The 16,880-nt window shown below is 42.0% G+C and overlaps 1 protein-coding gene across 5 annotated transcripts in view; it reads right to left on the reverse strand.

Annotated features, from left to right (window-relative positions):
- The window catches only part of spop (speckle type BTB/POZ protein), a 126,519-nt gene that overhangs the window by 20,973 nt on the left and 88,666 nt on the right, over positions 1–16,880 (reverse strand). For all 5 annotated transcript variants that reach the window (XM_088623145.1, XM_088623142.1, XM_088623141.1 and 2 more), the window contains one exon: positions 1,201–1,378. In XM_088623145.1, coding sequence (XP_088479271.1) covers positions 1,201–1,378 — 178 coding nt within the window. The remainder of the gene's footprint in view (positions 1–1,200; positions 1,379–16,880) is intronic.

A 16,880-nucleotide genomic window follows, 5' to 3' on the forward strand; every position in this document is an offset into this window, starting at 1 on the left:
GCCCACACCTGGGATCATAAAACCTTTAACAAGGCTGTTTGTATCTCTGTTACTTTCAGATGTAAGGCATGAGAAGTCTCCCTGAATATTTGTTTCTCTACCATCCCTTTCTAAACTAATAAGCTGTAACCTCCCCTCTGACCTCCTAACCCTAATAATCCTTCTTACAGAAGAGCATTTTGCGGCTTGAACAGCCAGTTTTGTCTATCTAGGAGATTGTGGGCCTTTTTCAAGAGGTTTAAGAAACTATGAGAGAATTGACAGGCGAAACATCCATTCATTAGTTAAACTTTGTTCTGCAACACAGAGCATAAGAACTCAGGTCAGAAGCTAGTGACTAACTGTAGCAACTCTAAAACCACTGGAGTTACCGAAATCTTAAAAATATTGCACTGGGAAGGAAAATGACTCTTCCCTTCCAGAGCCATCCAGTCATTGATGGATCCCTGCTTCAATAAACCCTCAAACTCTGTTGGTAGCAATCTTATCCATCTTTAATTACATTATTGTGAAAAAGGTTTGTGCTCTAGACTAATGTGTACTTTAATTTACTCCTTTTTTGTGACAAATAAGGATATAGTTTAAAGGAAAATTAAAATACAGTATCACAGTAACAAATCCTTGAGCAATGTTTTGAGCAATTTTAAAACTTTTCAGATCAATATAATGTATATAATAAAACAGTTTATATAGTTTTTTGTTTGGCAGCTGTATTTAACAAGTTAAAACTATTTGATCTTTTGAGGGGAATAAACTCTTGGGATTCATAAACAACCTGTAAAATTCTGATCTTTGCCACAGCCTCGCAACCCTTTGGAACACGCCGTCAATTTCCTCATTGATTTCCCAGTAAAATCCAGGAATGCATTCTTCTCATTGTAGATCTGCTTGGAAAGCCACAGCTAGGGAGCTGTAAGGCCTTGCAGGGCTGGTCTCAGCCTGTTCTTACAACAGCAACAGGTCAAACAGCATCTGCCTGGGCTGCCCTCTAGCCAAGCTGAATTGCGTGGAAACGGCCACAATTTAACGCCACATGGTTAGCTGCTGCTCTCCTAAAACCAGGCCTTTAGATTTTAATTCTCTATATAAAGTTTCTGATTCAGGGACATTTGCTCTTGAACACATCCTACTTCACAGGGTCATTCCCGAAAGAGTAACAGAGGGATCTCGGAGCAGATTAGGGGCCGCCGTGCGCCTTACCTGCGAGGATGGCTTTGTGCGCCTGGAACTCCTGGCCAGCCACACACAAGGAGCAGTCCGTGAAGCGCGAGTTCTCCCAGAGGCCCCCCAGCTCGTCCGCCAGCCGGCACTCTGGCACCTTGACCATGTTCATGGTGTTCTGGCCAGAGATGTTCACCGAATCCTGCACCACGCTCACCTGCAACACAGCAAGCCCAGGAGACCCATCACAGAGGGTTTGAACAGAACGGCAGCGGACGATGATCCACCCCAAGTGCTTTACGAAGCAGTCTGATCCACGTCTGGGTTATGTGGGCTTTATCATAAGCCAAAATCAAATACCAAACCCGCTACTGTAGTTTGAGTAAATTTGCACTGATAGAGATGTGATATTTAATAGACTACTGTATATTCCAGATTCACTGGCACAATGTGTGTATGACCCTGCATCTCCTTAAACCTGAAACAGTTCAATCTACTGTGCAGTGGGAGTCTATTTGCGATCTGTCGATGTCAGGCTACATTAAGGCCTACGTCGTTAAAGACATTAGGAAACACAGAGGGTAGAAATAGGTAAGCACGTGTCAAGTTTTCACAGAAACCAAAACCAGACATTGCCAGAGTGTGTCCCATTAATGCTCAGCTATGCCTTATACTGTACAATTTGTGATTAAAATTAGCAACTGTAATGTGTTGGCTATGGCACTGAACCTGCACATCAAAGTCCTGGTGTGTGGGTTTACTTAAGACACTTTGACAAGGACCAGTATAAGACAGCTCATATGCTCTCAGATGGGCTTGCATCTGCTGTTTGGACAGGCCTTTTTCTTGGACTTGTTTCTGTAATGATGCCAAATCAGAAACTGATGGCTAAACTAATATAAACATATGTGCTTTAAGTGACACCTCCCATCGCTGTCAATCCCATTCTATAAAACTCAGAGTCATCTAATACTGTCACTCGATTACAGAGCAACCAGACTGCCAATCATCAAGGCAGTGTTGATTCATTAAAACCACTAATATCCTCTACAAGCGACAACAGTGGCTCGGTCTGACTGGTTTCTGGAGCATGTGTCCTGTCATGGGTCATGTTGTTGGCTGTGACACTGGATTGCTTTTGAGCTATATGACCCTACGATGACACAAAGATTGTCAAATACCCTGGTGCATTCTCTTCTGGGTTATGCCACTGTTAAATTAGACTTTGCTTGTATCTATTGATATGAATGTAACATTTAATGTCTGTTCATCAATGCTGTATATTATATTAAATTTCTTTTAGATTATGCCTTTTCCCTTATACAGTACAACCAACTTCCCAGTTTCTAATGTAAAGCTTTGCAAACTGGTAATATGATATTCAGTAAAATGCTTATATTACATATTTTCAGCTCAGTCAAAACCCCTCATTCTACTGGGGGAACATCTAATAAATGAATTCCTTCACTTCTGTCCCCCCTTTGTAAAAAAGAAGACCATCACTCAAGCTGTATTCAAGCGATCAGGCACCCCTCATCCATCAGGTTCTACACAGCAAACACTGAGCCACCTCATTTATCATACATATACAGAAAGAAGTGGAAAAAAGGAAAATGCAGACAGATGCAGACACAAACTCCTAGAGATGAGGGATTTTAATGATTCCCCACTCGCGCCTGTACACATACACTCTGTGTCCATCTTTCTCTGTTTATGTATGTTCGTAATTGACTTTAATTTTCTGTAATCTGAGTGCCAGCTGTTTACCTGCTGCTACCTAATCTCCTGCTCGAGTCGGCAGAATACGAGATGAGCTCTTTCCCAGAAGCACTGGCAGATTAAACACATGGTAATTTGGAAACCGAGAAGGAAAAACGCATACATGGCTGACGGAGCCCCTACTTTTATCTACCTATACAAATGCCTGTTGGCTAGTAAAATCAAAACCCAGGCTTTTGCAAACCAGCCTGCAGAAGGGCAGGAGCTGGCATACATGGACATTGTTGTGTAGAAGTAGCACCAAAAGATTAAGACCACTCTGGTCTGAGGTTTCAGGGAATATCAAGTCAGTCTAACAGGAAACTCAGCTTAGCTTACACTCGTTCCATAGTGTAGCTGGGAAGTGCTGTGCTCAGCAAGTGTGCACATGCTTGCATCTTTTGTCTTACTCATATTGTTCATTATTCTTTATTTTAGGGTGACTCTCAATTGTTGGCATTCATCCACAGGAGTTAATACAGCACTGTCTTCGGCAAATTCATTCCAATCCATGTCTGTGCAATTGTTTTAAACCCTACTGGAGGGCCGGTTAATAAACTGCTTGTTAATTTCAAGTTCCTCTACAAAGTTTGGTTTCTCGATAATCCTTTTCTCTAAACTAAAACAAAACAAAAATCTAACCCCTATCGGACTCCTTACTATACTTTATTAGGGAAAAGTCTCTAACTGTATGGAAGGTTGAATTAATTCCAAACCTCTAAAGAACAAAATATTTAACTATAATTCTTTCACTCCTCTCTCAGTCTCTCCTCTTTACTAGTCTGTCCTTCTCAAAGAGCACCAAAGAGTTTGGGAATCCCCAAGCAGAACAATAAGTCAAGAATTGGCAGGGTTGGGTGGGACTGAATGGGTGACCATCTGCTTTTATGTCTATAACCATAACCAGAAGATTAAGACCAAGCAAGAATATCCTCAACTTGCAATGTAAGCATTAGAAATGCATTGCAGCTCTATTCAGTATGCTGACCTCCCTCGTGCACCGTGAAGTTCACAGTGTATAAACTGAGAGGTGCCTTAGCAGGGAACTCAGAGGACTGCATGCACAGTCTTGTTTCTCCGGTGCTGGTACAGGAGTTGTGGTGGTAAACCAAGCCGATTAAAAACTGGCATTTCCAGACTGGGAGGTGATGAACTTTCAATCCATCTGTCATCTGTAAACCATATCCGGGATGCAAAGGTGGGACTTAAATCAAACAATTTGCATGGAATGCATGGAGAAAGACAGAATTCTGAATAGTCCATTAAACATAGCTGTGTCTACAGGAACTGAAAATCAGAACATGCAAACTCAACACAGCAGTTGTAAATACCAGACTGCAATCGAACCTAGTACTCTTGAGCCGCGAGGCAGCAGCAATAATTACCATGCCAATCTGGTACAAATGCTCCTATATAATAAGGACTATTAATAGTGAAGTATAGTGTGCACACCTAACACCAGCGGTCAACAAAGAGCTGGTGTTTGCCGGTGTGTTTCTAATAAATCTAAATTGTTGGCCTGTGACACGGACAGGGTATCAGCTCAGCACAGGCAGAGACAGGCTGTGTGGCACAGTCAACAAACTTGCTGGCATGGCCTCATGGGAGTGCAATCTAGTTTAGCAGCAGAATAAATTTCCCATTTTCATATCAGCTCTCAGAGGAGTAAAAAATTAACAAGGCGCAATATAAAGAACAATTCTCCAGGACTTAATGGTCATTCACTTACAGAGTGTGGGCAGTTAGATGAGGAAAGCAGGAATTAGCCATAAATCAAACTCCTCTACTGTTAACATGGGGAGAATATTTAAAGTAACTTTCTGCCAGTAAAAAAACAAAACAAAAATAACTATCAGCATTTCTTTTCTTCCACAGCTGAAAAGATTTCCATTACGGACGGTGTAGGGCCTTCAGTGTAATAATGCAATGCAAGGTATCTCACTGATTCATAAAACCCAGACAGACGCAGAGGACAAGCAGGGCTTCATACTCTGACGAAACAAGCCAAGTGCAGGAGACTGCCTGCCAAGGGCATGTCTTGAAAATAAAATGAAAAAAGATGCCGTTACTGCCCTTCTCAGTGGAAATGAAGCAGCTGTTACCGTGCTGAAAGTGCAGCATTCAAAGCATTCTGGCTGGGTTTTTTCCTTCCTGAAGCTCCACTGTTCTGTTTGAGAGCAAGAAAACAGTGTAGGTTCAAGAGGGGGCCTTTAATATGCCATTTTCTGCTGAGAAAACATCCCTGAGTAATATTAGATTTTGGTGGTGGGTGTTGTTCTTGAGAGAAATTTGAAAATTAAGATGACTTCTATCAATCTTTCTGACTTGTATTTCCTTCACCCTATCAAAATGATCTATTCACTGTAACAAGTCATCTACCTATAATATTTAAGCTATAATTTACTGTTACTAGTTACCACTGTTCTGTCCTAGTTATTTTTAACTTTATCTCTCAACAGTGAAATGGATTTTCAATGCATTGCGCACTGTGAAGAGTCTGTTAATGTATGTTAAAAATCATTAACAGAGATGGCTAGTCACCCTTCTCTCACACACAGGAATTGCCAGAGCTGTGACTTGCCCTGAAACACAGTTATGGAAGGAACATAAACAATAAAGGTTATTTCAGGAAACGCGTGGCTCTGTAGAGGAAGAAACCTTTCTTAGTTTGAAGGTTTTATATTTTCAATGAGCTTATCTACTAATCATGCATGTATTAAATAACAATGATTACTGGCATGATATTTCTCTCCATGAAACAGAGCTCAGAAAAATGTGTGAAATACATTTTGTTATCAATTGAATATTGCAGAGGATAAATGTCATTTATTAATTTTATAGCCGGTCAATTTTACATTGTACTTACTGAGGAAAACACTGCAGGAAGATACACTGTAGTTGCACACACAACATTCCCAACATCTCAGTCAATGCAAAATCCTCGTCTGGGAAAACCAGTGGACAAAACCTCCTGAGATACAGCTCACTCAGCTAAAAGGCCGGCTGTGCCTGACTACCCTCATTGCAATGGTCCAACTAAGGAGCAGTTTGAGAATGAAAGGGGGAAAAAAAGTCTCCATTCCAGAGTCCCTCAAAAACCCAAACTCTCGGCTCTGGTGGCATAAATCACTTCCCGGGATGCGCAGATCCCTGGGCAGACAGCAGCCCATCAGTCTTCGGCAGTGACAGGAATTAATCACTCGCTCATTAGCAGCTGCGAAAGCTGCTCCATCAGGAAACCAGGAGGGAGGGAGCAGCAGGAAGATGGAGGGCAATGCTGCCAGCCACGAGCCAGGAGAGCCGAGTGATCCAGGCCCAGCAGGAAGGGAAGAGGGAACCCGACAACCTCTTCCCAGAGTTCACTCATTCCCAGACAGACACTCTGATGGTTTTTAATGTCTGATCCCTGTATTCCCTCCCAAACAAAGGCAGTGTTTCCCAGGTCTGCTCTGGGAACTGCACAGCAAGCAGCTCACCACTTACAATGACCACTCCCATCCACACTGACTGCTTCTGTGGAACTCATTCCCATCTATAAGCATTCACAAAAAGAGTCTCTTAACCAGCTTCATCTGAGCTGACTACAAACGCATCTAAAACGCTGTTAACACTCCCTGCCCTGAATCTCGCAGGCACCGCAAAATCTGGACTGAGACCCAATTTCAATTCATGCACTAAGGGATTAAGGCTCTACATGCTGAGCACGGAGATGGTGCCAAGTACTAATGCAAGCTTTTCTACTTTAATTTGCTACATTATCTGGGGGGGGGGGGGTTAATTGTGTGTGTAATTCTACTGTCTGACCAGGGAAGGTGTTAATTTTATTCTGCCTGGGTGAAGCATATCATTATTTGACAAGATGCTGAGACTATTTTTAGAGCTAATTCTTTTCTTCTTGGCTAAGGTGGTTTAGCATAGGCAAATAACGAATACCTGAGCAAATACAGCCACAGAGAATCCCCAGAAAACGCAGGATATAGACAGGGAACTAGGGAGGTAAGCAGTGAACAGCAAGCAAAACCAACTATGATCTCCCTGTTCAAGTCAGGAGTTCACCTCCCACCTGAACTTTTTATTACATCTCTGGCCTAACGCTGTGCTAGTGCAATGCTAATCTGACTCTGTCCCCCAAATTTGAGGCAGGTAATAATGAAAAGCAAGGTATCTCAGCACCTGCTGGCTCTTGCAGTTTTTATTCATTTAGCTAGCACTTTATTCAAACTGAGCTATTCATTACTTTATAGTGTTAACACTTTCTTCTTTCTTAGATCACCTCAACTCTTCAGGTCCTTAAAGCTGAACAGCAAACTTCTGAACACGACATTCTGAAATCGACAGGGAAAAAAGTGCAAAGAAGCCGAAACATGAAGCTTTTCTGAAGTCTTACCGAGACGAGTTAAAAGAACCAAATCTCTTTATACTTCAACATAGAAGATTAGGAGAGGACTAATTCAAGACCTATTCAAGATCCACCGTGAAGCACAGCTAGCAGTGATGTAAAAATAAAAAGTAATTATTTGAGACTGTGTGAGGGCGACAGTTTGTTGCCAGAAGGGATGTGGAAATCTGGAACATGCTGCCAGCACTGCTGTTGGGACCGATTCCCTGAGACCTCGAGCTCGAGTGTCTCAATGGCATACTCTCCTTTGTCCTTCTAAGTAAATGAGAGGAGTTTTGAAACATAGTTGGTATTAAATTCTGATTCTACCCAACTTTTCAAGAGGAAGATGAAGTTGAAAGTGCTTAATTAAACCAATAATTCAATTAAAGAGTTCAGTAAGCTCCGCAATTAAGAACTCAGCTGGAAAGAAACCAGGGGGACTGCAAATTAAGACAGAGGTTATGAGCCCAACAGCCCCTGCTGGACTGCAGCCCCTCAAGGGCTGTCTCTCTGCTCTTGCCTTCAAACTCCCCGAACGTCCTGCCTTGGTAACAAAATTAAATACTGCCGTTTAAAAAAATTTAGAGAACAGGAATATAAATAAATCAATTTAGAATGTGTTATATTTATCAGGTTTGAAAGCATAGTGTGTCTAATCCATTGTGATTAGTTTCTGCTTAGAATAATTGACAATTAAACAAGCATTAAATGGAGTAACTCACCCTGCGTGGAGAGGAGATGAAAGGACTGCATCTGAGCTCTAAATTTGTACTCAACTTCTTTTCTCGTTCATTTGCAGAGCAAGGAATAAAGCAAATTCCACTATAAATCATAATTTTACAGCTGTGCAAAATGCTTGCGGCTTATAATTCTGAACTCTCAAGGGTACCAAGTGTATTAGGACATAATACATATATATATAAAAAGACTATTGTTTGGACACATTTAACCAGTGAGGCCATTTCCTTGGCAAATTTACTAGGAACACTCAAAATATCTGTTAACTTTAACTCATTCAGCATTCTTTGGCCTTTGTTTTCAATTTGTTTTGGGGAAACAGAATGTGTCATCGCCCAACCAGGCTCCTTGAGAACAACCCCCATGGTCAAGTGTCTGATTCTGCCAAATTGTTGCTACATACTGTATATCCTTGTATACGTACCCTTGTAAGACTGGTGCTGCAAGAGCAGTGGAGATGAATTATGGCTGTTAGATCAGTAATGTTAGAGAGGGCTTTATCAGAACACATCAATAGAATTACTGAACACTCTTCAGTGCAGATATCATTTCATTTGTTACTTCATCTACACATCAGTAACAACATTCTGCAGCCAGGGTATAGTACCCTACCCATAAAATGCTCACAAACACATTGTAAACTATTACAAGTTGCATTTTTAATAATAATTAATAATTATTTACACTTATATAGCGCTTTTCTGGACACTCCACTCAAAGCGCTTTACAGGTAATGGGGACTCCCCTCCACCACCACCAATGTGCAGCCCCACCTGGATGATTTTTTATATCATTTTTATATCATATACACTGCCAGTCTTCCGTTCATCCATTCAGAAATATTCAGCTAACTTTTAACTCAATAGTTGGAAAACAAAAAAACTTTGGACATTTTCTTGATGGCTTCCCCTAACTGTTAATCTTCTGTTGGCAGCTATTTTTGTTGCACCTTAGAGACATAATGATATGTTTCAACTAACAGATGCTCATTAACTGAACAGGTTAGCAACAACACTACTGAAGACCGGGACCCTGCAATAGCCTGGAGTTCCAAAGAGAGGACGACCTAAATTAGCCCCATGCCTCAATAACATGCTGAACAAAGCTGTCAAAATTTCCAATCTTTAGCCATAGACACTAAAAGTCTTGAAAAAGGTTAAAGCTCTCTTTTTGAGCCTCTCCGCAAGATTAATAGCATAAAGGAGAATTAACTTTGAAAACCACAGGTCACATATAGTTAACTGTCAACATTTAACACATCACAAAGAAGAAAAAAGTTCATTAAGTTCCCAGGAAGTTTACCTTTTTCAATTATTTTAAGGACCAGTGAGTTTTTCAATCATCTACACGCGCAATCACGTCTAGCTGAAGCTTTTAATAGATATGTGATCTCTTAACTTTCTGCCTTGCCCCAGTGTGAAACTAATCAAGAGGGTTTGAAAACGCGTAGCAGTCTCGCTGAGGCAGAGAAGCATAACAACAAAGTAAACAGCTCTCTCTCTCCTTTTGTTCCTGGTGATAGAATCTATCCCATTTTATGCAGAAGCAGAACTCCATTGGTATATGAAAGTATTGACAATTAATTCAGGCATGGCAAAACGAGCTGTTCAGGACTATATACAGAGAGACTCTTTCTTTAGTTTGAATACACTGTGTGGTCCTTACAGGAACATGCTTGCCCCTCTCTTTGCTCAGGATTAAAAGAATACGATTTTGATCTGGCCATTTCACAGCAGATAAGGGTGCAGAAGACAGGTGGCTAAGCTGCGAGGTGATGCAGACTGTATCAGCGATGACTTGAACAAACTGAAGGTGTCACTGCATTGCCCAAAATCCAAAATGTTTCGTTTTTGATTGATCTGATTGACTCAGATGACCTACCAGGCCCTGAAAATGACATTAAAATACGGTGCAACGGTATAAACTGAGACGGCCACTTGATCGTCCCAAGTCACTCAATCTACTGTATTCTATATAATTGGCTTGTGGATGAACACTATGTAAGTGCTCAGCTATTGAAGTAACATGAAGCAGTGGTTAAGGCCCTGGACTCGTAACTGGAGGGCTGTAAGTTCACAGTGCAAGTGGAGCCCTGTTGTTATTGTGCCACTGAGCAACGTAATTCACTCAAGATTGCTTTAGAAAAATAGAAGGGTAAATGGGATCAAGTGTAAGTCACTGTGAGTAAAAGTGTCTTTCAAAGAAATTAATAACTACAAAACTGGCATATATTATCCAAGGCTTTTGCTGACACTTGACAGAAATGCTACAACATTATTTCTTCAGAACAAGTAAGCCATTGATTTGGAACTTCTCAAATATTAGCACACCTGCTTCAGGTAAGCATTCTGAGATAATCTATCAAAACGGTGGCATTGAAAAACAGGAATGTGACCACAACTTTAAACAACTGTTATTCAAAACCTGTTTAGACAAGTGAAAACTAATTTGGCATTTATCATCCTGAGGTCAGTGCAATTACAATATACTAAAAAGGTATTTCTACATGAATCCAGGGGGATACTTGACCACAAATGTATTATGAAAATTGAAACTGTTTTTGTAAATACCACTAGGCTGTTATCAGCAAGTGCAATTGGATTCAATGTTGCAAAGTGTGTATTCCTACATAAACAGCTCCAGGAAAATTGATCAAAATGTTCCATGAAATGCTTTTGCTGACTGTCTGTAAAACCAAGCAACACCAAACATGATAGGGAAAAGAATGGGGACATTATCATTTAAACATGAATAACAGTGTCCACATTTGATAATGTGACATTTACTACTGCAAGCACAATTATATTAATGTGATGTGTCTTTGCTGCATTCTAGCAGATATTGTTAATGTTAAATTGGAAAAAAAAAAGATTCAGAAAATAGAAGATATTTTGCCCATTGTCAGTATGCTCTAAACAAATATCATCTAGGCACAGCAACATGAAGATTTTTGCATTTTTAAAATATTGCTGAAACCACTGTAGTTAAGGTGGCAAACCTGCAGTGATGCATCAGTATTGTACTGGATTTTTATAAGGGTTCAGTTAGTGTCCATGGCTATAAACAGACATGTTTCTCACAAAAGAATCTTACAGATCATTTCAATTCTGAGATCAAAGCTAATTTCATTAGAAACAAAAATAGTTTCTAAAGGCAAATAATTGATGTTCTTCTAACTAATGTCCATTCAATAAAAACTGATATTTTACTAAGCCATAGTACTTCACAACAGTATGCATCATGGTTTTCACATAGATGAAGCTACACGTAACAGCTACACCTTGTTGCTAAGATACATTCTAAAACTAAATGGCGGTTTGCTATACATCACTATTCTGCGACTAAAGAACTTGCTTGGAAGCTGTCAAAACTATTTGCTGTTCTAGTACAGCATCTCCGAATTGTACTTCTGCTCAATACTCAAGACAGAAAACAGAAATGACCGCAGCGGCACCCAGAGCAGAGAAGGTAACCGCTGTGGAGCGGGAGCAGTGCCTTCCCTCTGCCGACGGGGTCCGGCTCGGCCTCCCGCTCGGATGCTTGGAGGAGACACCGGAGTCAACGCCGGGCGGCAGAAGGGGCTTCTTTCTACTCCCAGGAAAGGAGCAGATCGAGAACCACGACACGGACCGGGCAGTGTGCTCCTCTCACCAAGGCCACCCCACCACTCCAACTGTCACGGACGTCCAAAGGGACTAACCCTGGGGAGCAGGAGAGCGGAAAAAGACCCATATGCGTAGCGGCGAGACGGGAAAAAGGCCCGGGCTCATTATGCAAAGAGTTCAGGAATGCCGTATAGAAACCTATGCCCTAAGGGAGCGGACGTGAGGCGCCCTGGTGCTAGGTGGGTCTCAGGACATCCGAACGTCAATGCTGAGCCAGGACAGAATGCAAGACCCGGAAATACATAGCCCAAGGGAAAGAGAGGGACAGGAAGGACAGCAGACCGGAAACTAGGGACAGGACAGAGAAGGAGCGCCCTCTGGCTGCAGAGGGCGTGACACAACTACTGCTCAACTACCGGCAAGGTGGCTGGTTCTTTCCTATCGCTGTGTGGGGGGGACTGTGTTTTCTATTTTGGTCGCTCTTAATATGAATCTTATCATCATTTAATCATCGGTCTGACATCTTTATCCCAAGGAGACTCACCTATTAATACTCTTGCATTATGTATAACTGCAAATTCTAAACTCATATGTAAATGAGTTACATGGTGCTTTACAAATGAGAGCGTTCTAACAAACTGCAGGATACACCATTACCTAGGGCACGTCATGACCCACAACATCCATGAACAAATCCTTACTTTACTAAAGGTGCTTTATTTGGCAACGGCAGCTCATTCGAGAGCATTTATTTCACAACCAATTTTAAAAAAATGAAACATTCACATCCTTTAACAGTTCACCTCCTGCCCTGCCTTGCTGGCCTGTATTGGCTGCCACAGTTGCTTTCCTGTGAGGTTGTTGACCTCACAAACTATCAGCACCTGCGATCGCCATGAGCACATCATCCAGTATTGTTCTCTCTTTGGGGTTCCGCTGTTTTCCTTCATCAGGCTTGATGCATCCACCCTCCTCTTTTGTGTGTTTCTCTATCTTGCTGAAACGGTTCCAATAGACAAGCTGGAATGTCCTTCAGTCCCCTGCAGTCTAGTGGCTCTTCTCTAGTCAGATTTTGCGCGGTGTCACCTATCCCTGCCAGAGCCGAAAGTTATGTTTTTTTTTCCTCCTTTACACTTTGACCATAACATTGTCCTCAATTATCCTCATATAATTTTCTCAGGTGACCTCTATTACAAACAGACCTTTCTTTGTTACCTGTGTTTTCCAGTCTCCTTCTGTAATCTAATGATGAGGAAGCAAACGTATGCATCTCTGTATCCTTTGATGCTATAGGCAAATGTTATGTGAGCATGTGCAAATGTAGTCATCTTGCACTGCCGAGTCACAGGTATGTGCAGGTCACTCAATTCTAGAATAAGTCCATAACAGTCTACCTTTCATTATGTTGTTATGAAATGATATTCAGACAAAAAGCTTTGGCCAAGATTTTAAAGGCTTACACTCGATTACAGATTTCAGCTGTACATATGTCTCTAGATGAAACTGAGGAGCTGTCCTAAAGGACAGAATAGACAAGGTGTGAAATTCCAAAAAAACACTGAAAACCACACACATGAAGCAGAACGGACTGTCATTGAGATGCAGACAGTATGTGGCTCCAATATGTGTCAGAAGCCACTTTAATAAGCCTCGTAATCCCCAGCAAAGACTTAACACGCGGTAAAATAAATAAACACATCTTCCCCAGAACAGACAGAAGACTTTCTCATCAGTGTCAGAGCCCCGCTGCAATGTAAACAGCAGCTTTCACACATTGCCAGGCAGCTCTCGCCGCTCTGGGGCCAGAGACTAATAAAAGTAGCACCGAGACTCATTACGAGTGTGACCTGTTGTTCATGATCTGTCACATGTCTTATTAAAACACAAGGCCCTGGAAGGAGCCACACCATATTAATCGTTAAAGCTGCTAATTCTGCAAAAAAGCAAAGCCTATGCGACAAAAGCAAGCAGCCCTCCCCCAGCTGATATCCGTACTTATTTCCACGCTCTTCGCCAATCGAACTCCAAGAACAAAGGACTCTCTTCATAACTCTCCTCCCAATTTCCGTTTGCTTAATTTTAAAATGTTGCTTTTTCACTAGGGAATGTGTCTCAAAGACGCCAAGGCGTAAATCTTTCTGTAGGCAGCATACCTACAGAAAGAGGCCACTGGTGCTCTGGGATCCCTTTTATTTGGGTTTAAAGAACCAGCAAACAGGTGCCACAGCAGAACAGACGTCAAGACGTTTTGCTTTGGTGTTTCTGATGACTGCAGATGTGGATATAAGCATTTGTCATGGTGTTCAATGTAAAATTACCAATAACAAATCATTTGCCATTGGGTGGACATATGATCTTCATGAAATGTCTTACTAATAATTAATGTACTACTGCATATAACATCATCCAGACACAAACGTGTCTTGTATTATACATTACACAAAGCTTTAAACTGAAGTGTATCCAGGTGTACCAACCCAGTTCCAGTTCATGCCAGTCACTTGGACAACAACCAAAAACTGATATAAAACACCACTTTAGTTCATGCGGGGCTCCGGGAAGACAACATCTGTGCGATGTCTTCCACCGTCTTTGAGCACGCCAGTTCAGATCTGAAGGTCGGCCTTTTTGCTGAAGATACAAATGAGACATTTCAACAGAACCCTCATTAAATTTCCTTTGTGGCGACCAGTACAAAGAAGCCATGCTGCTCTGTCTGGCGCCAGGGGATGCCAGGAAATCTGACTTGAAATAACGGCCTTGGGGAGCCCCAGCCTCTGGGCCGGGCTCCCAGCTTCCTGCGCGCTTCAGGGAAGCAGGACCCCAGGCAGGGACCAGTCCATTCAGACAGAGCGCCTAGAAAAATGCCAGCACTCACTTCCGCGCTCTTCAGCAGGGATGCTACCTTGCTGATATTATGCTTTTTTTAATCCTTTTTTCCTGCTGGCATTAAGCCAACAGGAAGCCAGGACCAGCTGCACCAGTGTCTGAGATGGGCACATGGCATATGGTACGCCTGTGAAAAGGATGGGTGCTGTCATGAGCAAAGTGATTTTTTTTTAAAAAGGAGCAGAGGAACAGAGACGGAGAGGGAAAAAAAATTCCAAACATCAGCAAAGAGCTAATTTATTCCACAGGATAGGTTTCCCTGCTGGGCACAACAACAGGAAAAGTAAAGATGGAGAGAGATGGAGGGAGAGAGGGAGAGGAAGAGAAGCTTGAAAACAAGTATGAAACAACACAAGTGCTGCTCACTGGCTTTTATCAAGTCTGCAATGGTGTGAGGAGCTGTTTTTAAGCTTGCTGTGCTGTCTTGCAGCGATCAGACTGCTGTTTGAATACTGGTGACAGCATCTTCTGTCAGAGCTTCAGAGGGCAATTAGAAAAGACACTTTCTTTCCTCTCAGCAAAGAGCCTCCTTCTGAAGGCTTCATCCAGTAATGACAGGGCATTGTAGCACCTTAATAGGAACAATCTTGGTAATAAATACCTTCAGGTGTCTGGGGCTTTGACACAGGCAGCGTTCCGCCATGGTGCTCTGTGAGATTTCCAAAGCTTTTCCAGAAATGTTTCAGAAGCCAGCATCGGTGTATTCTGAGGGCAGTAATGTCAAGCGAGTGCTAAAGGGACCAGCAAGGTGAAAGAACTCCTTAGGTGATCAGTCCGTTTACGTTCTGGGGGAGGAGTCTATGACCTCTGAAGCAAGCCAGGAGAATACAGAGCAACAGGATCAAACCCGTGTCAGTGACTAGTCATCGAGCAGGTGTTTTCCCAGTTGTCCCTGCACATCTGTCAGCGTGGTGCTGGTGACAAATGAAAAAGTGTACTCCCAGGGACAGAGCTCACATGAGGTACAAGCAGAGCCCTGCAGCTCAGATAGCATCTGCATGAGCCTGGACTGTGTCATTAGGAGCCTCGGTTAGCATTGGTCAATGAGAAAGAAATCCTGTTTGAACCTGGTTTGTCATTGACCAATAACACAGGGATCCCCCAAACACCGCCAGGATTGGGCAGGCCTGAGTCAGTGAGGCTACTCTTGATTTCTTGTGGAATAGAGGCCCCTGGGACATTCCCGTGTGCAGTGCTGTCAGGGAGAGATGCATTCTTGCCCCAGTAGGTTCCAAGACACCTTCAAGGCACTGTGGAGCTTGCAGCTTATAAAATGATGAACAGATCTGACAGGCAGGCAAACCATAGGAGAACTTGCACAGCTCCTCATTCTCCCTTTATGGCTCAGGGATATGCAGGGACCAGCTCTGACTGACAACCAGTGATTCCAAATCCCAAATTACCTACAGGTGATCACAAGGACTCACTGTTACAGCCTGCTTCATCTCTCCTCTCCAGGTCATTTTATTCTATAGACTTACAACAACTATCAGTCACTGAACTCCCGTAAAAACTCTGGCATAACATCTAGTAGCTATCGTACTATGCTGTATTTGTTCTAATTGAGCTCTCAGTTACTTAATATAAGCCTTACACAGTCAAATAATTACGTTAAACAGGCCATTTGTATTGCTCACAGCTCTTAACAAACTGGAGTTTTCAAGATACCTATAAAATATCTATAGAAATACATAATACCTCATTAGAAAAATGTGTAATAAAACATATTAGCTCAATTAAATGATAATTGAAAGTGAAGCAAAACCTGAAATCCAGTGAGGATCTTTAGGCCAGAACCAGTCCAATCATTCACAAGCAAAGAGATTACAGGTCTCAGCAGATGTCTGGCAGTGTGGCAGAGGTTAAAAACACAAGGATAAAATTGAATCTCTCAAAAGTAGCATTTTTTAGTTCTAGATGGTTGCAATTTTATGTCTCAATAAAACCCAGTTCAAGGTTTATGAAAGTACAGCCCTGTTGCCCAACTGTTGAACGAACTAGGACACCTCTGAAATAAAAATCTATTTTTCTCCCTTTTATACATTTAAATCAGCACGTTAATGCCCAGACAGAAAACGAAGGATGTCTCTGCACAGGACAAACTCTCTGTGGCCACTATGCTTCAGAGTGGTGATGAAGACTCTCCTCAGCTGTCTGTCACTTTTCCAGCTCAGCACTGAGGTCAAAGAGCACTAATGTAGTCATTCATCAAGTAACGAAAGCTAACGTGACTCACATTTGAACCACAAACTTCACATGGCCACACAATACGCCTTTCAGACTGCATCTATTAGATCACACCCTTTGCATATCAGTATACTAATTATCTTACAAAAACACCATGTCTT

The sequence above is a fragment of the Lepisosteus platostomus genome, chromosome 28, assembly GCF_059453375.1.
Source record: "Lepisosteus platostomus isolate fLepPlt1 chromosome 28, fLepPlt1.hap1, whole genome shotgun sequence".
Taxonomy (NCBI): Eukaryota; Metazoa; Chordata; class Actinopteri; order Semionotiformes; family Lepisosteidae; genus Lepisosteus; species Lepisosteus platostomus.